We start from the raw sequence: 27,238 nt of genomic DNA on the forward strand, positions 1-27,238 counted from the left end.
CCCAAATAGCACCCTATTCCCCATAGACCTTGGTCTAAAGTAGTGCCCTATATAGGGAATAGGGCTCTGGTCTAAAGTAGTGCCCTATATAGGGAATAGGGCTCTGGTCTAAAGTAGTGCCCTATATAGGGAATAGGGCTCTGGTCTAAAGTAGTGCCCTATATAGGGAATAGGACTCTGGTCTAAAGTAGTACCACTATATAGGGAATAGGGCTCTGGTCTATAGTAGTGCCCTATATAGGGAATAGGGCTCTGGTCTAAAGTAGTGCCCTATATAGGGAATAGGGCTCTGGTCTAAAGTAGTGCCCTATATAGGGAATAGGACTCTGGTCTAAAGTAGTGTCCTATATAGGGAATAGGGCTCTGGTCTAAAGTAGTGCCCTATATAGGGAATAGGGTGCCATTTGGGATGTAGCCTAGAGCTAAATGGTGTCTCAGAGCTGGTCAGTACTAACTAGCTGTTACTATAACTACATGGTGTCTCAGAGCTGGTCAGTACTAACTAGCTGTTACTATAACTACATGGTGTCTCAGAGCTGTTCAGTACTAACTAGCTGTTACTATAACAACATGGTGTCTCAGAGCTGTTCAGTACTAACTAGCTGTTACAGAGCTGGTCAGTACTAACTAGCTGTTACTATAACTACATGGTGTCTCAGAGCTGGTCAGTACTAACTAGCTGTAACTATAACTACATGGTGTCTCAGAGCTGGTCAGTACTAACTAGCTGTTACTATAACTACATGGTGTCTCAGAGCTGGTCAGTACTAACTAGCTGTTACTATAACTACATGGTGTCTCAGAGCTGGTCAGTACTAACTAGCTGTTAATATAACTACATGGTGTCTCACAGCTGGTCAGTACTAACTAGCTGTTACTATAACTACATGGTGTCTCAGAGCTGGTCAGTACTAACTAGCTGTTACTATAACTACATGGTGTCTCAGAGCTGGTCAGTACTAACTAGCTGTTACTATAACTACATGGTGTCTCAGAGCTGTTCAGTACTAACTAGCTGTTACTATAACAACATGGTGTCTCAGAGCTGGTCAGTACTAACTAGCTGTTACTATAACTACATGGTGTCTCAGAGTTGGTCAGTACTAACTAGCTGTTACTATAACTACATGGTGTCTCAGAGCTGGTCAGTACTAACTAGCTGTTACTATAACTACATGGTGTCTCAGAGCTGGTCAGTACTAACTAGCTGTTACTATAACTACATGGTGTCTCAGAGCTGGTCAGTACTAACTAGCTGTTACTATAACTACATGGTGTCTCAGAGCTGTTCAGTACTAACTAGCTGTTACTATAACTACATGGTGTCTCAGAGCTGGTCAGTACTAACTAGCTGTTACTATAACAACATGGTGTCTCAGAGCTGGTCAGTACTAACTAGCTGTTACAGAGCTGGTCAGTACTAACTAGCTGTTACAGAGCTGGTCAGTACTAACTAGCTGTTACTATAACAACATGGTGTCTCAGAGCTGGTCAGTACTAACTAGCTGTTACTATAACTACATGGTGTCTCAGAGCTGGTCAGTACTAACTAGCTGTTACTATAACTACATGGTGTCTCAGAGCTGGTCAGTACTAACTAGCTGTAACTATAACTACATGGTGTCTCGGAGCTGGTCAGTACTAACTAGCTGTTACTATAACTACATGGTGTCTCAGAGCTGGTCAGTACTAACTAGCTGTTACAGAGCTGGTCAGTACTAACTAGCTGTTACAGAGCTGGTCAGTACTAACTAGCTGTTACTATAACTACATGGTGTCTCAGAGCTGGTCAGTACTAACTAGCTGTAACTATAACTACATGGTGTCTCGGAGCTGGTCAGTACTAACTAGCTGTTACTATAACTACATGGTGTCTCAGAGCTGGTCAGTACTAACTAGCTGTTACTATAACTACATGGTGTCTCAGAGCTGGTCAGTACTAACTAGCTGTTACTATAACTACATGGTGTCTCAGAGCTGGTCAGTACTAACTAGCTGTTACAGAGCTGGTCAGTACTAACTAGCTGTTACTATAACTACATGGTGTCTCAGAGCTGGTCAGTACTAACTAGCTGTTACAGAGCTGGTCAGTACTAACTAGCTGTTACAGAGCTGGTCAGTACTAACTAGCTGTTACAGAGCTGGTCAGTACTAACTAGCTGTTACAGAGCTGGTCAGTACTAACTAGCTGTTACAGAGCTGGTCAGTACTAACTAGCTGTTACAGAGCTGGTCAGTACTAACTAGCTGTTACAGAGCTGGTCAGTACTAACTAGCTGTTACAGAGCTGGTCAGTACTAACTAGCTGTTACTATCTGACTGTCTAACTACAGATTTCAGGAGTCTGACTCAGCTCTATGAAGCAGAATCATCCTCTGGTATCTGACATGATAAATTATCCTCGTCCTCCTCATCCAGGAGTCGGGTCGTGAGACCCCCTCGTCCACCCAGGCCTCTAGCATCAACGGGACCGACGATGAGAAGATCTCCCACGGAGGACCGGAGACCGCAGCGCTGATGAGCGAGAATGACAAACTCAAGACCACTGTAGAACAGAGGTAAGGAGGGAGGGGGAGAGGTAAGGAGGGAGGGGGAGAGGTAAGGAGGGAGGGGAGAGGTGGGGGAGAGGTAAGGAGGGAGGGGGAGAGGTAAGGAGGGAGGGGGAGAGGTAAGGAGGGAGGGAGGGGGGAGGGAGGGGGAGAGGTAAGGAGGGAGGGGGAGGGGGAGAGGTAAGGAGGGAGGGGGAGAGGTAAGGAGGGAGGGGGAGAGGTGAGGGAGGGAGGGGGAGAGGTGAGGGAGGGAGGGGGGGGGAGAGGTAAGGAGGGAGGGGAGAGGTAAGGAGGGAGGGGTAGGGGGAGAGGTAAGGAGGGAGGGGTAGGGGGAGAGGTAAGGAGGGAGGGGAGAGGTAAGGAGGGAGGGGGAGAGGTAAGGGGGGAGAGGTAAGGAGGGAGGGGTAGGGGAGAGGTAAGGAGGGAGGGGGAGAGGTAAGGAGGGAGGGGGAGGGGGAGAGGTAAGGAGGGAGGGGGGAGAGGTGAGGGGGGGGAGGGGGGGGAGAGGTAAGGAGGGAGGGGGAGAGGTAAGGAGGGAGGGGAGAGGTAAGGAGGGAGGGGGAGAGGGAGGGGGGAGGTAAGGGGGGGGGGAGGGGGGGAGAGGTAAGGAGGGAGGGGGAGAGGTAAGGAGGGAGGGGAGAGGTGAGGGGAGGGAGGGGGAGAGGTAAGGAGGGAGGGGGGAGAGGGGAGGGAGGGAGGGGGAGAGGTAAGGAGGGAGGGGAGGTAAGGGAGGGAGGGGGAGGGGGTAAGGAGGGAGGGGAGAGGTAAGGAGGGAGGGGGAGAGGTAAGGGGGGAGAGGTAAGGAGGGAGGGGTAGGGGGAGAGGTAAGGAGGGAGGGGGAGAGGTAAGGAGGGAGGGGTAGGGGGAGAGGTAAGGGAGGGAGGGGTAGGGGGAGAGGTAAGGAGGGAGGGGGGGAGAGGTGAGGGAGGGAGGGGGGAGGGGGAGAGGTAAGGAGGGAGGGGAGAGGTAAGGAGGGAGGGGGAGAGGTAAGGAGGGAGGGGTAGGGGGAGAGGTAAGGAGGGAGGGGGAGAGGTAAGGAGGGAGGGGTAGGGGGAGAGGTAAGGAGGGAGGGGTAGGGGGAGAGGTAAGGAGGTAGGTAGGGGGAGAGGAAAGGAAGGGGGAGGTAAGGAGGGAGGGGGAGAGGTAAGGAGGGAGGGGTAGGGGGAGAGGTAAGGAGGGAGGGGTAGGGGGAGAGGTAAGGAGGGGGAGGGAGGGGGAGGGGGAGAGGTAAGGAGGGAGGGGAGAGGTAAGGAGGGAGGGGAGAGGTAAGGAGGGAGGGGTAGGGGGAGAGGGGTAGGGGGAGAGGTAAGGAGGGAGGGGTAGGGGGAGAGGTAAGGAGGTAGGTAGGGGGAGAGGAAAGGAAGGGGGAGGTAAGGAGGGAGGGGGAGAGGTATGGAGGGAGAGGTGAACCTTAAAGACCTTAAATACCCTCGTAGGTGGTGATAATGGCAGGCCATGTTTGAGGTTTTCCAGGTAGTTTACTCATCTCTGACAACATCAGGTTGCTGCAGAGAGATGGAAGGTATCCGCTGGATGCAGAGAGATGGAAGGTATCCGCTGGATGCAGAGAGATGGAAGGTATCAGCTGGATGCAGAGAGATGGAAGGTATCAGTGCAGAGAGATGGAAGGTATCAGTCCATGGACTACAGTCTGCTGAGAGCAGTGAAGAAAGATTCTGTTCAGTAAACCAACTGCCAGGGAATGATCTGACACACCATGTTATAGAATGTGGTGGTACGGGTTTGTCTGCATTCGTTAGTATGGAGCTCGATTTACCCCAACCAACCAGTCATGCACACTGAAAGAACCAGTCATGCACACTGACAGAACCAGTCATGCACATTGACAGAACCAGTCATGCACACTGACAGAACCAGTCATGCACACTGACAGAACCAGTCATGCACACTGACAGAACCAGTCATGCACACTGAAAGAACCAGTCATGCACGCTGAAAGAACCAGTCATGCACGCTGAAAGAACCAGTCATGCACGCTGAAAGAACCAGTCATGCACGCTGAAAGAACCAGTCATGCACACTGACAGAACCAGTCATGCACACTGACAGAACCAGTCATGCACACTGACAGAACCAGTCATGCACACTGACAGAACCAGTCATGCACGCTGAAAGAACCAGTCATGCACGCTGAAAGAACCAGTCATGCACGCTGAAAGAACCAGTCATGCACGCTGAAAGAACCAGTCATGCACACTGACAGAACCAGTCATGCACACTGACAGAACCAGTCATGCACACTGACAGAACCAGTCATGCACACTGACAGAACCAGTCATGCACACTGACAGAACCAGTCATGCACACTGACAGAACCAGTCATGCACACTGACAGAACCAGTCATGCACACTGACAGAACCAGTCATGCACACTGACAGAACCAGTCATGCACACTGACAGAACCAGTCATGCACACTGAAAGAACCAGTCATGCACACTGAAAGAACCAGCCATGCACACTGAAAGAACCAGTCATGCACACTGAAAGAACCAGTCATGCACACTGAAAGAACCAGCCATGCACACTGAAAGAACCAGTCATGCACACTGAAAGAACCATGCGACTTCTTTATATGCATATTGGTAGGTTTTGACCCTAAATTACTTTGAAAACATTAATCTATCTCTCCTCCCACTCTCTCTCTCCCACTCTCTCTCTCCCTCTCTCTTCTCCCTCCCTCTCAACCTCTCTCTCTCTCTCTCTCTTCTCTCTCCATCTCTCTCTCTTCTATTCTCTCTCTCTCTTCTCCCTCTTTCTCTCTCTTCTCTTTCTCTCTTCTCTCTCTTTCTCTCTCTCTCTCTCTCTTCTCCCTCTTTCTCTCTCTCCTCCCTCTTCTCTTTCTCTCTCTTCTCTTTCTATCTTCTTTCTCTCTCTCTCTTCTCCCTCTTTCTCTCTCTCCTCCCTCTTCTCTTCTCTCTCTCTCTCCCCCCCAGTAACACCAATGCTAAGAAGTTGGAGACAGAGCTCCAGACTCTACGAGACAGTAATGCTCGACTGGTAGACGCTCTAACGGAGTCCTCCGCTAACGTAGAGATCTGGAAGAAACAACTCAACACCTGCAAGGAGGAGAGCGACACGCTGAGGGAAAAGGTACTATAGAGGAGCCTACGTAGAGCTGTCTACATAGAGGACCCTATGTAGAGCTGTCTATATAGACACTATAGAGGACCCTATGTAGAGCTGTCTATAAAGGTACTATAGAGGAGCCTACGTAGAGCTGTCTACATAGAGGACCCTATGTAGAGCTGTCTATATAGGTACTATAGAGGAGCCTACGTAGAGCTGTCTACATAGAGGACCCTATGTAGAGCTGTCTATATAGGTACTATAGAGGACCCTACGTAGAGCTGTCTACATAAACACTATAGAGGACCCCACGTAGAGCTGTCTACATAGACACTATAGAGGACCCTACGTAGAGCTGTCTACATAAAGACACTATAGAGGAGCCTACGTAGAGCTGTCTATATAGAGGACCCTACGTAGAGCTGTCTATATAGGCACTATAGAGGACCCTACGTAGAGCTGTCTACATAGACACTATAGAGGAGCCTACGTAGAGCTGTCTATATAGAGGACCCTATGTAGAGCTGTCTATATAGACACTTTAGAGGACCCCACGTAGAGCTGTCTACATAGACATTATAGAGGACCCTACGTAGAGCTGTCTACATAAAGACACTATAGAGGACCCTACATAGACACTATAGAGGGCCCTACATAGAGACAGTATAGAGGGCCCTACATAGAGCTATCTATATAGACAGTATAGAGGGCCCTACATAGAGCTATCTATATAGACACTATAGAGGACCCTACGTAGAGCTGTCTATATAGACACTATAGAGGACCCTACGTAGAGCTGTCTATATAGACACTATAGAGGACTACATAGAGCTATCTATATAGACACTATAGAGGACCCTACGTAGAGCTGTCTATATAGACACTATAGAGGAGCCTACGTTGAGCTGTCTATATAGAGGACCCTATGTAGAGCTGTCTATATAGACACTATAGAGGACCCCACGTAGAGCTGTCTACATAGACACTATAGAGGACCCTATGTAGAGCTATCTATATAGACACTATAGAGGACCCTACGTAGAGCTATCTATATAGACATTATAGAGGACCCTACATAGAGCTATCTACATAGAGACACTATAGAGGACCCTAAATAGACACACAATAGAGGACCTTACATAGAGCTATCTATATAGACACTATAGAGGACCCTACATAGAGCTATCTACATAGACACTATAGAGGAGCCTACATAGTGCTGTCTACATAAAGACACTATAGAGGACTCTACATAGACACTATAGAGGGCCCTACATAGAGACACAATAGAGGGCCCTACATAGAGCTATCTATATAGACACTATAGAGGACCCTACGTAGAGCTGTCTATATAGACACTATAGAGGACCCTACGTAGAGCTGTCTATATAGACACTATAGAGGACCCTACATAGAGCTATCTACATAGAGACACTATAGAGGAGCCTACATAGAGCTGTCTATATAGACACTATAGAGGGCCCTACATAGAGCTATCTACAGAGACACTATAGAGGAGCCTACATAGAGCTGTCTACATAAAGACACTATAGAGGGCCCTACATAGAGACACTATAGAGGGCCCTACATAGAGCTATCTATATGTAACAGAATAACTTTACGTCCGTCCCCTCGCCCATACCCGGGCGCGAACCAGGGACCCTCTGCACACATCGACAACAGTCACCCTCGAAGCATCGTTACCCATCGCTCCACAAAAACCGCGGGGAACCAAGGGGAACTACTACTTCAAGGTCTCAGAGCAAGTGACGTAACCGATTGAAACGCTATTTAGCGCACACCGCTAACTAAGCTAGCCGTTTCACATCCGTTACATATATAGACACTATAGAGGACCCTACATAGAGCTATCTACATAGACACTAGAGGACCCTACATAGAGACACTATAGAGGACTCTACATATACACTATAGAGGACTCTACATAGACACTATAGAGGACTCTACATAGAGACACTATAGAGGACTCTACATAGAGACACTATAGAGGACTCTACATAGAGACACTATAGAGGACTCTACATAGAGACACTATAGAGGACTCTACATAGAGACACTATAGAGGACTCTACATAGAGACACTATAGAGGACTCTACATAGAGACACTATAGAGGACTCTACATAGAGACACTATAGAGGACTCTACATAGACACTATAGAGGACTCTACATAGACACTATAGAGGACTCTACATAGACACTATAGAGGACTCTACATAGACACTATAGAGGACTCTACATAGAGACACTATAGAGGACTCTACATAGAGACACTATAGAGAACTATATCTCTATATAAACTGAACAAAAATATGATTTTACTGAGTTACAATTCATTGCAGGAAATCAGTCAATTTAAGTCAATTAATGAATCACATGACTGGGAATACAGATATGCATCTGTTGGTCACAGAGAAAAGGTTGGGGTGTGGATCAGAAAACCAGTCAGTATCTGGGGTGACCACCATTTGCCTCATGCAGCGCGACACATCTCCTTCACATAGAGTTGATCAGGCTGCTGATTGTGGCCTGTGGAACGTTGTCCCGCTCCTCTTCAATGGCTGTGTGAAGTTGACATCAGTAAACACCATAACCCCACCTCCACCATGGGGCCCTCTGTTCACAACGTTGACATCAGTTAATTGCTCGCCCACACGACGCCACACACGCTGTCTGCCATCTGCCCGGGACAGTTGAAACGCGATTCATCTGTGAAAAGCACACTTCTCCAGTGGCCGTGGAAGGGGAGCGTTTACTGAAGTCTGTTACGACGCCGAACAGCAGTCAGGTCATGACCCCGGTGAGGAAGACGGGCGGATGAGCTTCCCTGAGACGGTTTCAGACAGTTTCTGCAGAAATTCTTCGGTTGTGCAAACCCACAGTTTCATCAGCTGTCCAGGTGGTCTCAGACGATCCCCCAGGTGAAGAAGCCGGATGTGGAGGTCCTGGGCGGGTGTGGTTGCACGTGGTCTGCAGTTGAGGCAGGTTCGATGCGGCTTATGGTAGAGACATGAACATTACATTCTCTTGCAACGGCTCTGTTGGACATTCCTGTAGTCACCATGCCAACTGCACGCTCTCTCAAAACCTTGAGACATCTGTGGCATTGTGTTGTGTGACAAAACTGCACATTTTAGAGTGGCCTTTTATTGTCCCCCAGCACAAGGTGCACCTGTGTAATGATCATGCTGTTTTATCAGCTTCTTGATATGCCACACCTGTCAGGTGGAAGGATTATTTTGGCAAAGGAGAAATGCTCACTAACAGGGATGTAAACACAATTGTGCACAAAATGTACGATTTCTGTGCGTGTGGAACATTTCTGAGATCTTTTACTTCAACTCGTGAAAACATGGGACCAACACTTTACATGTTGCGTTTTATAAATCTGTGGTGTTCGGTATATTCATTTTTAAGATGAGGGAGGACTATTTCTGTTTTTAATGAGCATGGCTTTATTTCTATTACAGCATATCGGATGACTGGCATTAATTTTCCATTCACCCAGTTCAATGTAACAGTGATAGGGTTTAGGTTACTGTCATTCACCCAGTTCAATGTAACAGTGATAGGGTTTAGGTTACTGTCATTCACCCAGTTCAATGTAACAGTGACAGGGTTTAGGTTACTGTCATTCACCCAGTTCAATGTAACAGTGATAGGGTTTAGGTTACTGTCATTCACCCAGTTCAATGTAACAGTGACAGGGTTTAGGTTACTGTCATTCATAATCACCCAGTTCAATGTAACAGTGATAGGGTTTAGGTTACTGTCATTCACCCAGTTCAATGTAACAGTGACAGGGTTTAGGTTACTGTCATTCATAATCACCCAGTTCAATGTAACAGTGATAGGGTTTAGGTTACTGTCATTCACCCAGTTCAATGTAACAGTGATAGGGTTTAGGTTACTGTCATTCACCCAGTTCAATGTAACAGTGATAGGGTTTAGGTTACTGTCATTCACCCAGTTCAATGTAACAGTGACAGGGTTTAGGTTACTGTCATTCACATTCACCCAGTTCAATGTAACAGTGACAGGGTTTAGGTTACTGTCATTCACCCAGTTCAATGTAACAGTGACAGGGTTTAGGTTTACTGTCATTCACCCAGTTCAATGTAACAGTGATAGGGTTTAGGTTACTGTCATTCACATTCACCCAGTTCAATGTAACAGTGACAGGGTTTAGGTTACTGTCATTCATATTCACCCAGTTCAATGTAACAGTGACAGGGTTTAGGTTACTGTCATTCACCCAGTTCAATGTAACAGTGACAGGGTTTAGGTTACTGTCATTCACCCAGTTCAATGTAACAGTGACAGGGTTTAGGTTACTGTCATTCACCCAGTTCAATGTAACAGTGACAGGGTTTAGGTTACTGTCATTCACCCAGTTCAATGTAACAGTGACAGGGTTTAGGTTACTGTCATTCACCCAGTTCAATGTAACAGTGATAGGGTTTAGGTTACTGTCATTCACCCAGTTCAATGTAACAGTGACAGGGTTTAGGTTACTGTCATTCACCCAGTTCAATGTAACAGTGATAGGGTTTAGGTTACTGTCATTCACCCAGTTCAATGTAACAGTGACAGGGTTTAGGTTACTGTCATTCACCCAGTTCAATGTAACAGTGACAGGGTTTATGTTACTGTCATTCACCCAGTTCAATGTAACAGTGATAGGGTTTAGGTTACTGTCATTCACCCAGTTCAATGTAACAGTGACAGGGTTTAGGTTACTGTCATTCACATTCACCCAGTTCAATGTAACAGTAACAGGTTTAGGTTACTGTCATTCACCCAGTTCAATGTAACAGTGACAGGGTTTAGGTTACTGTCATTCACCCAGTTCAATGTAACAGTGACAGGGTTTAGGTTACTGTCATTCACATTCACCCAGTTCAATGTAACAGTGACAGGGTTTAGGTTACTGTCATTCATATTCACCCAGTTCAATGTAACAGTGATAGGGTTTAGGTTACTGTCATTCACCCAGTTCAATGTAACAGTGACAGGGTTTAGGTTACTGTCATTCACCCAGTTCAATGTAACAGTGATAGGGTTTAGGTTACTGTCATTCACCCAGTTCAATGTAACAGTGATAGGGTTTAGGTTACTGTCATTCACATTCACCCAGGTCAATGTAACAGTGACAGGGTTTAGGTTACTGTCATTCACCCAGTTCAATGTAACAGTGACAGGGTTTAGGTTACTGTCATTCACCCAGTTCAATGTAACAGTGACAGGGTTTAGGTTACTGTCATTCACCCAGTTCAATGTAACAGTGATAGGGTTTAGGTTACTGTCATTCACCCAGTTCAATGTAACAGTGACAGGGTTTAGGTTACTGTCATTCACATTCACCCAGTTCAATGTAACAGTAACAGGTTTAGGTTACTGTCATTCACCCAGTTCAATGTAACAGTGACAGGGTTTAGGTTACTGTCATTCACCCAGTTCAATGTAACAGTGACAGGGTTTAGGTTACTGTCATTCACATTCACCCAGTTCAATTTAACAGTGACAGGGTTTAGGTTACTGTCATTCATATTCACCCAGTTCAATGTAACAGTGATAGGGTTTAGGTTACTGTCATTCACCCAGTTCAATGTAACAGTGACAGGGTTTAGGTTACTGTCATTCACCCAGTTCAATGTAACAGTGATAGGGTTTAGGTTACTGTCATTCACCCAGTTCAATGTAACAGTGATAGGGTTTAGGTTACTGTCATTCACATTCACCCAGGTCAATGTAACAGTGACAGGGTTTAGGTTACTGTCATTCACCCAGTTCAATGTGACAGTGACAGGGTTTAGGTTACTGTCATTCACCCAGTTCAATGTAACAGTGACAGGGTTTAGGTTACTGTCATTCACCCAGTTCAATGTAACAGTGATAGGGTTTAGGTTACTGTCATTCACCCAGTTCAATGTAACAGTGATAGGGTTTAGGTTACTGTCATTCACATTCACCCAGGTCAATGTAACAGTGACAGGGTTTAGGTTACTGTCATTCACCCAGTTCAATGTAACAGTGACAGGGTTTAGGTTACTGTCATTCACCCAGTTCAATGTAACAGTGACAGGGTTTAGGTTACTGTCATTCACCCAGTTCAATGTAACAGTGACAGGGTTTAGGTTACTGTCATTCACCCAGTTCAATGTAACAGTGATAGGGTTTAGGTTACTGTCATTCACCCAGTTCAATGTAACAGTGATAGGGTTTAGGTTACTGTCATTCACATTCACCCAGGTCAATGTAACAGTGACAGGGTTTAGGTTACTGTCATTCACCCAGTTCAAAGTAACAGTAACAGGTTTATGTTACTGTCATTCACCCAGTTCAATGTAACAGTGACAGGGTTTAGGTTACTGTCATTCACCCAGTTCAATGTAACAGTGACAGGGTTTAGGTTACTGTCATTCACATTCACCCAGTTCAATGTAACAGTGATAGGTTTAGGTTACTGTCATTCACCCAGTTCAATGTAACAGTGACAGGGTTTAGGTTACTGTCATTCACCCAGTTCAATGTAACAGTGATAGGGTTTAGGTTACTGTCATTCACCCAGTTCAATGTAACAGTGACAGGGTTTAGGTTACTGTCATTCACCCAGTTCAATGTAACAGTGACAGGGTTTAGGTTACTGTCATTCACCCAGTTCAATGTAACAGTGACAGGGTTTAGGTTACTGTCATTCACCCAGTTCAATGTAACAGTGATAGGGTTTAGGTTACTGTCATTCACCCAGTTCAATGTAACAGTGATAGTGTTTAGGTTACTGTCATTCACCCAGTTCAATGTAACAGTGACAGGGTTTAGGTTACTGTCATTCACCCAGTTCAATGTAACAGTGATAGGGTTTATGTTACTGTCATTCACCCAGTTCAATGTAACAGTGATAGGGTTTATGTTACTGTCATTAATATTCACCCAGTTCAATGTAACAGTGACAGGGTTTAAGTTACTGTCATTCACCCAGTTCAATGTAACAGTGATAGGGTTTAGGTTACTGTCATTCACCCAGTTCAATGTAACAGTGATAGTGTTTAGGTTACTGTCATTCACCCAGTTCAATGTAACAGTGACAGGGTTTAGGTTACTGTCATTCACCCAGTTCAATGTAACAGTGATAGGGTTTAGGTTACTGTCATTCACCCAGTTCAATGTAACAGTGATAGGGTTTATGTTACTGTCATTAATATTCACCCAGTTCAATGTAACAGTGACAGGGTTTAAGTTACTGTCATTCACCCAGTTCAATGTAACAGTGATAGGGTTTAGGTTACTGTCATTCACCCAGTTCAATGTAACAGTGATAGTGTTTAGGTTACTGTCATTCACCCAGTTCAATGTAACAGTGATAGGGTTTAGGTTACTGTCATTCACATTCACCCAGTTCAATGTAACAGTGACAGGGTTTAGGTTACTGTCATTCACCCAGTTCAATGTAACAGTGACAGGGTTTAGGTTACTGTCATTCATCCAGTTCAATGTAACAGTGACAGGGTTTAGGTTACTGTCATTCACCCAGTTCAATGTAACAGTGACAGGGTTTAGGTTACTGTCATTCACCCAGTTCAATGTAACAGTGATAGGGTTTAGGTTACTGTCATTCACATTCACCCAGGTCAATGTAACAGTGACAGGGTTTAGGTTACTGTCATTCACCCAGTTCAAAGTAACAGTAACAGGTTTATGTTACTGTCATTCACCCAGTTCAATGTAACAGTGACAGGGTTTAGGTTACTGTCATTCACCCAGTTCAATGTAACAGTGATAGGGTTTAGGTTACTGTCATTCACCCAGTTCAATGTAACAGTGACAGGGTTTAGGTTACTGTCATTCACCCAGTTCAATGTAACAGTGATAGGGTTTAGGTTACTGTCATTCACCCAGTTCAATGTAACAGTGATAGGGTTTAGGTTACTGTCATTCACATTCACCCAGTTCAATGTAACAGTGACAGGGTTTAGGTTACTGTCATTCACCCAGTTCAATGTAACAGTGACAGGGTTTAGGTTACTGTCATTAATATTCCAGTCACCAATGTAACAGTGATAGGGTTTAGGTTACTGTCATTCACCCAGTTCAATGTAACAGTGACAGGGTTTAGGTTACTGTCATTCACCCAGTTCAATGTAACAGTGATAGGGTTTAGGTTACTGTCATTCACCCAGTTCAATGTAACAGTGACAGGGTTTAGGTTACTGTCATTCACCCAGTTCAATGTAACAGTGACAGGGTTTAGGTTACTGTCATTCACCCAGTTCAATGTAACAGTGACAGGGTTTAGGTTACTGTCATTCACCCAGTTCAATGTAACAGTGACAGGGTTTAGGTTACTGTCATTCACCCAGTTCAATGTAACAGTGACAGGGTTTAGGTTACTGTCATTCACCCAGTTCAATGTAACAGTGACAGGGTTTAGGTTACTGTCATTCACCCAGTTCAATGTAACAGTGACAGGGTTTAGGTTACTGTCATTCACCCAGTTCAATGTAACAGTGACAGGGTTTAGGTTACTGTCATTAATATTCCAGTCACCAATGTAACAGTGACAGGGTTTAGGTTACTGTCATTAATATTCCAGTCACCAAAGTAACAGTAACAGGTTTATGTTACTGTCATTCACCCAGTTCAATGTAACAGTGATAGGGTTTAGGTTACTGTCATTCACCCAGTTAAATTATAGTAAGGGGGTGAGAACCATGAGCCTCCCAGGTTGTGTATTGAAGTCAATGTAGCCAGAGGAGGACAGAAGCTAGCTGTCTTCCGGCTACACCATGGTGCTACTCTACAGAGTGCTGTTGAGACTACTGTAGAAAATGGTGTGTTTTAATCAGTTATTTGGTGACCTGAATATATTTACTATAGTTTTATCTAAAAAGGATAACGTTTTGTAATGTTTTACTCATTTTATTTGTATGAAATTCACTGAGTAGGATGAGGAGCCTCCACTGATATACACATCAATCCAGAAAATGATCCTGCCGATATCAGAGGAGGGTTCTAAGAGTTCCTAACAAGGGTCTCTCCTCCTGCTCCTCTCTCCTCCTGCTCCTCTCTCTCCTCCTGCTCCTCTCTCTCCTCCTGCTCCTCTCTCTCCTCCTGCTCCTCTCTCTCCTCCTGCTCCCCTCTCTCCTCCTGCTCCTCTCTCTCCTCCTGCTCCTCTCTCTCCTCCTGCTCCTCTCTCTCCTCCTGCTCCTCTCTCCTCCTGCTCCCCTCTCCTCCTGCTCCTCTCTCTCCTCCTGCTCCCCTCTCTCCTACTCCCCTCTCTCCTCCACTTGCTTCTCTCTCTCCTCCTCTTCCTCTCTCTTCTTGCTCCTCTCTCTCCTCCTACTCCCCTCTCTCCTACTCCTCTCTCTCCTCCACTTGCTTCTCTCTCTCCTCCTCCTCCTCTCTCTTCTTGCTCCTCTCCTCCTCCTCCTCCTCTCTCTCTCCTCCTCCTCCTCCTCTCTCTTCTTGCTCCTCTCTCTCCTCCCTCTCCTCTCTCCTCCTGCTCTATATCTCCTGCTCCTCTCTCTCCTGTAGATAGTAGAGTTGGAGTCTCAGTGTGAAAAGGCCAACGTGGAGAAGGAGAGGAACTCTAAGCTGACTGTACGAGTTCAGGAGCTGGAGACGGAGCTGCAGGACAAGGAACAGGTGGACACACACACACACAGGATCACTTATGCGCTCTCACACACACAAAACTCCTACAGACACACACACAGTCTCATATGACTAGCCTGTAGTTTTGCTGACAGACTATATGCAAATATAACCCCGTTATCTCTCTCTCTCTCCCCCTCTGCCTGTCTCTCTCCCCCTCTGCCTGTCTCTCTCCCCCTCTACCTGTCTCTCTCCCCCTCTACCTGTCTCTCTCCCCCTCTACCTCTCTCTCTCTTTCTCTTTCCCCCTCTACCTCTATCCCCCTCTCTCTCCCCTCTACCTGTCTCTTTCCCCTCTCCCTCTCTCCACCTCTACCTGTCTCTCTCCCCCTCTCTCTATCTCTCGCCCCTCTACCTGTCTCTCTCCTCCTACCTGTTTCTCTCCCCCTCTACCTGTCTCTCTACCCCTCTACCTGTCTCTCTACCCCTCTACCTGTCTCTCTACCCCTCTACCTGTCTCTCTACCCCTCTACCTGTCTCTCTACCCCTCTACCTGTCTCTCTCCCCTCTACCTGTCTCTCTCCCTCTACCTGTCTCTCTACCCCTCTACCTGTATCTCCCCCTCTACCTGTCTCTGTACCCCTCTACCTGTCTCTCTCCCCTCTACCTGTCTCGCTCTTTCTCTTTCCCCCTCTACCTCTATCCCCCTCTCTCTCCCCCTCTACCTGTCTCTTTCCCCCTCTCCCTCTCTCCACCTCTACCTGTCTCTCTCCCCCTCTCTCTATCTCTCGCCCCTCTACCTGTCTCTCTCCTCCTACCTGTCTCTCTCCTCCTACCTGTCTCTCTCCCCCTCTACCTGTCTCTCTACCCCTCTACCTGTCTCTCTACCCCTCTACCTCTCTCTCCCCCTCTACCTGTCTCTCTACCCCTCTACCTGTCTCTCTACCCCTCTACCTGTCTCTCCCCCTCTACCTCTCTCTCCCCCTCTACCTCTCTCTCCCCCTCTACCTGTCTCTCTCCCCCTCTACCTGTCTCTCTCCCCCTCTACCGGTCTCTCTACCCCTCTACCTGTCTCTTTCCCCCTCTACCTCTCTCCCCTCTCTCCACCCCTCCTCTCTACCTTTCTCTGTCCCTAAGGAGAGGATTATTATCCAATAGAAGGTGGATATTGTTGTGGGACCTTTGATGTCAGAACAATTATCTGCTGAAGTATTACTCTCTCTCTTCCTCCACTCTCTCTCTTCCTCCTCTCTCTCTCTCAGCTCTCTCTCTTCCTCCACTCTCTCTCTTCCTCCACTCTCTCTCTTCCTCCTCTCTCTCTTCCTCCACTCTCTCTCTTCCTCCTCTCTCTCTCTCTCTCAGCTCTCTCTCTTCCTCCACTCTCTCTCTCTCAGCTCTCTCTCTCTCAGCTCTCTCTCTTCCTCCACTCTCTCTCTCTCTTCCTCCACTCTCTCTCTCAGCTCTCTCTCTTCCTCCACTCTCTCTCTCTCTCTCAGCTCTCTCTTCCTCCACACTCTCTCTCTCAGCTCTCAGCTCTCTCTCTTCCTCCGCTCTCTCAGCTCTCTCTCTTCCTCCGCTCTCGCTCTCTTCCTCCACTCTCTCTCTCTCAGCTCTCTCTTCCTCTGCTCTCTCAGCTCTCTCAGCTCTCTCTCTCTCTCTCTCTCTCTCTCTCTCTCTCTCTCTCTCTCTCTCTCTCTCTCTCTCTCTCTCTCAGCTCTCTCTTCCTCCACTCTCTCTCTCAGCACTCAGCTCTCTCTCTCTTCCTCCACTCTCTCTCTCAGCACTCAGCTCTCTCTCTCTTCCTCCGCTCTCTCTCTCGCTCTCTCTCTCAGCTCTCTCTCTTCCTCCACTCTCTCTCTCAGCTCTCTCTCTCAGCTCTCAGCTCTCTCTCTCTTCCTCCGCTCTCTCTCAGCTCTTTCTCTTCCTCCGCTCTCTCTCAGCTCTCTCTCTCTCTCAGCTCTCTCTCTCTCTCAGCTCTCAGCTCTCTCTCTCTCAGCTCTCTCTCTCTCTCTCTTAGCTCTCAATTCAATTTCAGTTCAAAGGAATTTATTGGCATGAGAAACATTTCCATTTCCACAGCATGTGAAATAAACTCTCTCTCTCCTCTCTCTCCTCTCTCTGTGTGTAATGTCACATCAATACCAAGTATCCATCAATTTATTGCTGACTTCCGTGTTTTTATAGGTCTTCTATCTTCTTGTTGAAGAACACTCAGAGAAAAGGGGAAAAATGTGTATTATTCCTAATATTTCCTGCGTATAGAAAATGTCTCTGGTCGTGTCAGCTCTGACTCTATACCAGGAACCCCAGGTACTGGGTCTGTCTCTATACCAGGAACCCCAGGCACTGGGTCTGACTCTATACCAGGAACCCCAGGCACTGGGTCTGACTCTATACCAGGAACCCAGGCACTGGGTCTGACTCTATACCAGGAACCCAGGCACTGGGTCTGACTCTATACCAGGAACCCCAGGCACTGGGTCTGACTCTATACCAGGAACCCCAGGCACTGGGTCTGACTCTATACCAGGAACCCCAGGCACTGGGTCTGACTCTATACCCGGTGTTATATCAGACCATGTTAATAATGTTACTGTAGTCATTCTACATGATACCAGGAACCCCAGGCACTGGGTCTACCAGTAACATCGTCCCCATGTCACTTCTGACCAGCTGCCAAGCAACTGCGGCCCCAAGATGGCTGGTTTCTACGCACCCTGACAGGCATTCCAGTCCGTCCCAATGAGGCTTTGAGCCGGCATGGCCGCGGTGATGGATCGATACTGATTCTGCCTGCAGACACATTTCATTAGCTGGAACCATGTTTCCATCCACAGTTATGCCAGTAAAGAGTCATACTGTATTTAAAACGCTGTGAAGGAAATAGGACATTTGGGGAACGATTGTATAAATGCAGACAAATCATTTGTTCATTGGATCTTTTAGGTGGGATCTTTCTGTGTCTATAAAATGGAGGTGGAAACGCCTTTATATAATAACCATCATAATAACCATCATAATAACCATCAGAATAACCATCAGAATAATAATAATAACCATCAGAATAACCATCAGAATAACCATCAGAATAACCATCATAATAATAATAATAACCATCAGAATAACCATCAGAATAACCATCAGAATAACCATCAGAATAACCATCAGAATAACCATCAGAATAACCATCAGAATAATAATAATAACCATCAGAATAACCATCAGAATAACCATCAGAATAACCATCAGAATAACCATCAGAATAACTATCATAATAACCATCTTAATAACCATCAGAATAACCATCAGAATAATAATAATAACCATCAGAATAACCATCAGAATAACCATCAGAATAACCATCAGAATAATAATAATAACCATCAGAATAACCATCAGAATAATAATAATAACCATCAGAATAACCATCATAATAACCATCAGAATAACTATCATCATAACATCATAATGTTAATGTTTCTCCTGTCCAACAGTGCCACCGGCGCCGACTGAGATGGCCGCCTCGCTTCGCGTTCCTAGGAAACTATGCAGTTTTTTGTTTTTTTACGTGTTATTTCTTACATTAGTACCCCAGGTCATCTTAGGTTTCATTACATACAGTCGAGAAGAACTACTGAATATAAGATCAGCGTCAACTCACCATCAGTACGACCAAGAATATGTTTTCCGCGACGCGGATCCTGTGTTCTGCCTTACAAACAGGTCAACGGAATGGATCGCATGCAGCGACCCAAGGAAACGACTCCGAAAAAGAGGGAAACGCGGCGGTGTTCTGGTCAGACTCCGAAAAAAGGGCACATCGCGCACCACTTCCCAGTATTCTTCTTGCCAATGTCCAGTCTCTCGACAACAAGGTTGATGAAATCCGAGCAAGGGTGGCATTCCAGAGGGACATCAGAGACTGCAACGTTCTTTGCTTTACGGAGACATGGCTTACTGGGAAAACGCTATCCAGGGCGGTGCAGCCAACGGGTTTCTCCACGCATCGCGCCGACAGAAACAAACATCTCTCTGGTAAGAAGAGTGGCGGGGCGTATGCCTCATGACTAACGGGACATGGTGTGATGAAGGAAACATACAGGAACTCAAATCCTTCTGTTCACCTGATTTAGAATTCCTCACAATCAAATGTAGACCGCATTATCTTCCAAGAGAATTCTCTTCGATTATAATCACAGCCGTATATATCCCCCAAGCAGACACATCGATGGCTCTGAACAAACTTTATTTAACTCTTTGCAAACTGGAAAACATTTATCCGGAGGCTGCATTCATTGTAGCTGGGGATTTTAACAAAGCCAATCTGAAAACAAGACTCCCTAAATTTTATCAGCATATCGATTGCGCAACCAGGGTGGTAAAACCTTGGATCATTGTTACTCTAACTTCCGCGACGCATATAAGGCCCTGCCCCGCCCCCCTTTCGGAAAAGCTGACCACGACTCCATTTTGCTGATCCCTGCCTACAGGCAGAAATTAAAACAAGAGGCTCCCACGCTGAGGTCTGTCCAACGCTGGTCAGACCAAGCTGACTCCACACTCCAAGACTGCTTCCATCACGTGGACTGGGATATGTTTCGTATTGCGTCAGATGGGAATATTGACGAATACGCTGATTCGGTGTGCGAGTTCATTAGAACGTGCGTCGAAGATGTCGTTCCCATAGCAACGATAAAAACATTCCCTAACCAGAAACCGTGGATTGATGGCAGCATTCGCGTGAAACTGAAAGCGCGAACCACTGCTTTTAATCAGGGCAAGGTGTCTAGCAACATGACTGAATACAAACAGTGCAGCTATTCCTCCGTAAGGCTATCAAACAAGCTAAGCGTCAGTACAGAGACAAAGTGGAATCTCAATTCAATGGCTCAGACACAAGAGGCATGTGGCAGGGTCTACAGTCAATCACGGACTACAAGATGAAATCCAGCCCAGTCACGGACCAGGATGTCTTGCTCCCAGGCAGACTAAATAACTTTTTGCCCGCTTTGAGGACAATACAGTGCCACTGACACGGCCTGCAACGGAAACATGCGGTCTCTCCTTCACTGCAGCCGAGGTGAGTAAGACATTTAAACGTGTTAACCCTCGCAAGGCTGCAGGCCCAGACGGCATCCCCAGCCGCGCCCTCAGAGCATGCGCAGACCAGCTGGCCGGTGTGTTTACGGACATATTCAATCAATCCCTATACCAGTCTGCTGTTCCCACATGCTTCAAGAGGGCCACCATTGTTCCTGTTCCCAAGAAAGCTAAGGTAACTGAGCTAAACGACTACCGCCCCGTAGCACTCACTTCCGTCATCATGAAGTGCTTTGAGAGACTAGTCAAGGACCATATCACCTCCACCCTACCTGACACCCTAGACCCACTCCAATTTGCTTACCGCCCAAATAGGTCCCCAGACGATGCAATCTCAACCACACTGCACACTGCCCTAACCCACCTGGACAAGAGGAATACCTATGTGAGAATGCTGTTCATCGACTACAGCTCGGCATTCAACACCATAGTACCCTCCAAGCTCGTCATCAAGCTCGAGACCCTGGGTCTCGACCCCGCCCTGTGCAACTGGGTACTGGACTTCCTGACGGGCCGCCCCCAGGTGGTGAGGGTAGGCAACAACATCTCCTCCCCGCTGATTCTCAACACGGGGGCCCCACAAGGGTGCGTTCTGAGCCCTCTCCTGTACTCCCTGTTCACCCACGACTGCGTGGCCACGCACGCCTCCAACTCAATCATCAAGTTTAGTGGACGACACAACAGTGGTAGGCTTGATTACCAACAACGACGAGACGGCCTACAGGGAGGAGGTGAGGGCCCTCGGAGTGTGGTGTCAGGAAAATAACCTCACACTCAACGTCAACAAAACTAAGGAGATGATTGTGGACTTCAGGAAACAGCAGAGGGAACACCCCTATCCACATCGATGGAACAGTAGTGGAGAGGGTAGCTAGTTTTAAGTTCCTCGGCATACACATCACAGACAAACTGAATTGGTCCACTCACACTGACAGCGTCGTGAAGAAGGCGCAGCAGCGCCTATTCAACCTCAGGAGGCTGAAGAAATTCGGCTTGTCACCAAAAGCACTCACAAACTTCTACAGATGCACAATCGAGAGCATCCTGGCGGGCTGTATCACCGCCTGGTACGGCAACTGCTCCGCCCTCAACCGTAAGGCTCTCCAGAGGGTAGTGAGGACTGCACAACGCATCACCGGGGGCAAACTACCTGCCCTCCAGGACACCTACACCACCCGTTGTTACAGGAAGGCCATAAAGATCATCAAGGACATCAACCACCCGAACCACTGCCTGTTCACCCCGCTATCATCCAGAAGGCGAGGTCAGTACAGGTGCATCAAAGCTGGGACCGAGAGACTGAAAAACAGCTTCTATCTCAAGGCCATCAGATTGTTAAACAGCCACCACTAACACTGAGTGGCTGCTGCCAACACACTGTCATTGACACTGACCCAACTCCAGCCATTTTAATAATGGGAATTGATGGGAAATGATGTAAATATATCACTAGCCACTTTAAACAATGCTACCTTATATAATGTTACTTACCCTACATTATTCATCTCATATGCATATGTATATACTGTACTCTACATCATCGACTGCATCCTTATGTAACACATGTATCACTAACCACTTTAACTATGCCACTTTGTTTACTTTGTCTACACACTCATCTCATATGTATATACTGTACTCGATACCATCTACTGTATGCTGCTCTGTACCATCACTCATTCATATATCCTTATGTACATGTTCCTTATCCCCTTACACTGTGTATAAGACAGTAGTTTTGGAATTGTTAGTTAGATTACTTGTTGGTTATCACTGCATTGTCGGAACTAGAAGCACAAGCATTTCGCTACACTCGCATTAACATCTGCTAACCATGTGTATGTGACAAATAAAATTTGATTTGATTTTGATTTGATTTGATTTGAACATAATAATAATAATAACCATCATAATAACATCATAATAACCATCATAATAATAATAATAACCATCATAATAACATCATAATAACCATCATAATAACTATCATAATAACCATCAGAATAATAATAATAACCATCAGAATAATAATAATAACCATCAGAATAACCATCAGAATAACCATCAGAATAACCATCAGAATAATAATAATAACCATCAGAATAATAATAATAACCATCAGAATAACCATCAGAATAACCATCAGAATAATAATAATAACCATCAGAATAACCATCAGAATAACCATCAGAATAATAATAATAACCATCCGAATAACTATCATAATAACCATCAGAATAACCATCATAATAACCATCAGAATAACCATCATAATAATAATAACCATCATAATAATAATAATAACCATCATAATAACCATCAGAATAATAATAATAACCATCATAATAACCATTGTAATAACCATCATAATAACCATCATAATAACCACAATAATAATAACCATCATAATAACCATCACAATAACCATAATAATAACCATCATAATAACCATCAGAATAATAATAACCATCAGAATAACCATCAGAATAACCATCAGAATAATAATAACCATAATAATAACCATCATAATAACCATCAGAATAATAATAACCATCAGAATAATAATAACCATCATAATAACCATCATAATAATAATAATAACCATCGTAATAACCATCATAATAACCATAATAATAATAACCATCATAATAACCATCACAATAACCATCGTAATAACCATCGTAATAACCATCATAATAACCATCATAATAATAATAACCATCATAATAACCATCAGAATAATAATAATAACCATCATAATAATAATAACCATCATAATAACCATCATACTAATAATAACCATCATAATAATAATAATAACCATCATAATAACCATAATAATAATAATAACCATCATAATAACCATCATAATAATAATAATAACCATCACAATAACCATCATAATAACCATCATAATAATAATAATAACCATCATAATAACTATCATAATAATAATAATAATAATAACCATCATAATAACCATCATAATAAAAATAATAACCATCAGAATAACCATCACAATAACCATCGTAATAACCATCATAATAACCATCATAATAACCATCATAATAATAATAACCATCATAATAACCATCAGAATAATAATAATAACCATCATAATAATAATAACCATCATAATAACCATCATAATAATAATAACCATCATAATAATAATAATAACCATCATAATAACCATAATAATAATAATAACCATCATAATAACCATCAGAATAATAATAATAACCATCATAATAACCATCACAATAATAATAATAACCATCATAATAACCATCACAATAACCATCGTAATAACCATCGTAATAACCATCATAATAACCATCATAATAATAATAACCATCATAATAACCATCAGAATAATAATAATAATAACCATCATAATAATAATAACCATCATAATAACCATCATAATAATAATAATAACCATCACAATAATAATAATAACCATCATAATAACTATCATAATAATAATAATAATAATAACCATCATAATAACCATCATAATAAAAATAATAACCATCATAATAACCATCAGAATAACCATCATAATAACCATCAGAATAATAATAATAACCATCATAATAACCATCATAATAACCATCATAATAACCATCAGAATAAAATAATAACCATCATTTTGACGTAAACTTGGGAGTCTCATGCCACGATATGGTGTGTGGTCCTCCCACTACGACCCGGGAAACAGCACAGTTTATTGGGCTACAGATTAAATGACTTCACAGTTTATTGGGCTACAGATTAAATGACTTCACAGTTTATTGGGCTACAGATTAAATTACTTCACAGTTTATTAGACTACTGATTAAATTATTTCACAGTTTATTAGACTAGAGATTAAATGACTTCACAGTTTATTAGGCTACAGATTAAATTACTTCACAGTTTATTAGACTAGAGATTAAATGAATTCACAGTTTATTAGACTACAGATTAAATGACTTGCAGCATGATGAATTTCACAGGGTGGTGAAAGTAGACAGTGATGGTTCTTTCCAATAAATATTGAGGGTCTGATTCTGGTGAGATGATGGTTGATGCTTTGTCATTGCAGTTTCACAAGTAAAACATATTCTGTCTCTTCTCCATAATAATGTCATCATGTGGACTAGCCTCCCTGTATCTGCCTGCTATTGGCTGCGACATGAAAATGTTTAGGTTGCACTACGTCATCACGCACTGATCTTTATCAGACCTGTCTGGTTTCTCTCACCCTCTCTTTCTACCCCCCCCCCAGACCTGTCTGGTTTCTCTCACCCTCTCTTTCTACCCCCCCCAGACCTGTCTGGTTTCTCTCACCCTCTCTTTCTACCCCCCCAGACCTGTCTGGTTTCTCTCACCCTCTCTTTCTACCCCCAGACCTGTCTGGTTTCTCTCACCCTCTCTTTCTACCCCCCAGACCTGTCTGGTTTCTCTCACCCTCTCTTTCTACCCCCCAGACCTGTCTGGTTTCTCTCACCCTCTTTTCTTCTACCCCCCAGACCTGTCTGGTTTCTCACCCTCTCTTTCTACCCCCCAGACCTGTCTGGTTTCTCTCACCCTCTCTTTCTACCCCCCAGACCTGTCTGGTTTCTCTCACCTCTCTCTTTCTACCCCCAGACCTGTCTGGTTTCTCCCCACTCTAGAGCTGATGGTCTGTCTGGTTTCTGTCTCTTGGTCACTCCCTCTCTTGTTCTTGCTCTTTCTCTCCACCCTACACTCTTTCTCTCTCTCTGTCTCTGTCTCTGTCTCTGTCTCTCTGTCTCTCTCGCTCTGTCTCTCTCGCTCTGTCTCTCTCGCTCCGTCTCTCTCGCTCCGTCTCTCTCGCTCCGTCTCTCTCGCTCCGTCTCTCTCGCTCAGTCTCTCTCGCTCCGTCTCTCTCGCTCAGTCTCTCTCGCTCTGTCTCTCTCGCTCTCTCTCTCTCTGTCTCTCTCTGTCTCTCTGTCTCTCTCGCTCTGTCTCTCTCGCTCTGTCTCTCTCGCTCTCTCTCTCGCTCTCTCTCTCTCTGTCTCTCTCGCTCTCTCTCTCGCTCTCTCTCTCTCTCTCTCTCTCTCTCTCTCTCTCTCTCTCTCCACCCTACACTCTCTGTCTCTCTCTGTCTCTCTGTCTCTCTCTGTCTCTCTCTCTCTGTCTCTCGCGCTCTGTCTGTCTCTCGCGCTCTGTCTGTCTCTCTCGCTCTGTCTCTCTCTCTCGCTCTGTCTCTCTCTCTCGCTCTGTCTCTCTCTCTCGCTCTGTCTCTCTCTCTCGCTCTGTCTCTCTCTCTCGCTCTGTCTCTGTCTCTTGCTCTCTCCCTCCCTCTTCGGTGGCAGGGGTTTCAGCATGTTTCGCTGACATGCTCTAGACAGGGGGTTTATTCAGCCGTGTGTGTGACTATTAGAAACCTATTGGTTTGGGCAGTGAATCACTCTGACAAAGACTTTAAAGCTGAAACCAGTTTTGATTTACACCTTGGATTTACTTCCTTCTGTTGATCCTGTTTTCGTCATCATTTCATGAACCCTGGTTGAACTGAGAGGTACAGCGAGACGGCGGCAGAGCCTGTCTGATACACACACACAGCCCAGGTGCTTTTGCTGTAATTGGGTCCTTTCCTCTGTGTCCTGCTGGGTCAGATGAACAGTCTGACAGATCAGACTCCTGCTAAGTGGTCTCCTCTCTCTCTCTCTCTCTGAATGGAGAGATGATTATGCTAACCAGGAGTGGCTGTGATGATGTCTCTAGGGTGGTGTAGTTCCTCTCTCTCTCTCTCTGTCTCTCTGAATGGAGAGATGATTATGCTAACCAGGAGTGGCTGTGATGATGTCTCTAGGGTGGTGTAGTTCCTCTCTCTCTCTGAATGGAGAGATGATTATGCTAACCAGGAGTGGCTGTGATGATGTCTCTAGGGTGGTGTAGTTCCTCTCTCTCTCTCTCTCTGTCTCTCTGAATGGAGGGTTGATTATGCTAACCAGGAGTGGTTGTGATGATGTCTCTAGGGTTGTGTAGTTCCTCTCTCTCTCTCTGAATGGAGAGATGATTATGCTAACCAGGAGTGGTTTTCATGATATCTCTAGGGTGGTGGTGTTCCTCTCTCTCTCTCTCTCTCTCTCTGAATGGAGAGATGATTATGCTAACCATGGAGTGGCTGTGATGATGTCTCTAGGGTGGTGTAGTTCCTCTCTCTCTCTGAATGGAGAGATGATTATGCTAACCAGGAGTGGTTGTGATGATGTCTCTAGGGTGGTGTAGTTCCTCTCTCTCTCTCTCTCTCTGAATGGAGAGATGATTATGCTAACCATGGAGTGGTTTTGATGATATCTCTAGGGTGGTGTAGTTCCTCTCTCTCTCTCTGAATGGAGAGATGATTATGCTAACCAGGAGTGATTGTGATGATGTCTCTAGGGCAGGGGCAGGGGTTGGGGGCAGAAGGGTGGCGGGTTGGGAGGCAGGGGGTTGGGGGCAGAAGGGTGGCGGGTTGGGAGGCAGGGGGTTGGGGGCAGAAGGGTGGTGGGGTTGGGGGGCAGAGGCAGGGAGGTGGGAGGCAGAGTGGTGGTGGGGTTGGGGGGCAGAGTGGTGATGAGGACTGAGGTACAGGAGGACTGATGAGGACTGAGGTGCAGTAGAACTGATGAGGACTGAGGTGCAGTAGAACTGATGAGGACTGAGGTGCAGTAGAACTGATGAGGACTGAGGTGCAGTAGAACTGACGAGGACTGAGGTACAGGAGGACTGATGAGGACTGAGGTACAGGAGGACTGATGAGGACTGAGGTACAGGAGGACTGATGAGGACTGAGGTACAGGAGGACTGATGAGGACTGAGGTGCAGTAGAACTGATGAGGACTGAGGTACAGGAGGACTGATAAGGACTGAGGTACAGTAGGACTGAGGTA

The 27,238-nt window shown here is 45.3% G+C and overlaps 1 protein-coding gene across 3 annotated transcripts in view; it reads left to right on the plus strand.

Moving 5' to 3' along the window:
* Positions 1-27,238, plus strand: part of LOC124019695 (homer protein homolog 2-like) — a 128,082-nt gene that overhangs the window by 96,544 nt on the left and 4,300 nt on the right. For all 3 annotated transcript variants that reach the window (XM_046335104.1, XM_046335103.1, XM_046335105.1), the window contains exons 5-7: positions 2,418-2,557; positions 5,505-5,661; positions 15,193-15,303. In XM_046335104.1, the coding sequence (XP_046191060.1) occupies positions 2,418-2,557; positions 5,505-5,661; positions 15,193-15,303 (408 nt within the window). The remainder of the gene's footprint in view (positions 1-2,417; positions 2,558-5,504; positions 5,662-15,192; positions 15,304-27,238) is intronic.

Source organism: Oncorhynchus gorbuscha, unplaced genomic scaffold (genome assembly GCF_021184085.1).
Source record: "Oncorhynchus gorbuscha isolate QuinsamMale2020 ecotype Even-year unplaced genomic scaffold, OgorEven_v1.0 Un_scaffold_655, whole genome shotgun sequence".
Classification (NCBI taxonomy): domain Eukaryota; kingdom Metazoa; phylum Chordata; class Actinopteri; order Salmoniformes; family Salmonidae; genus Oncorhynchus; species Oncorhynchus gorbuscha.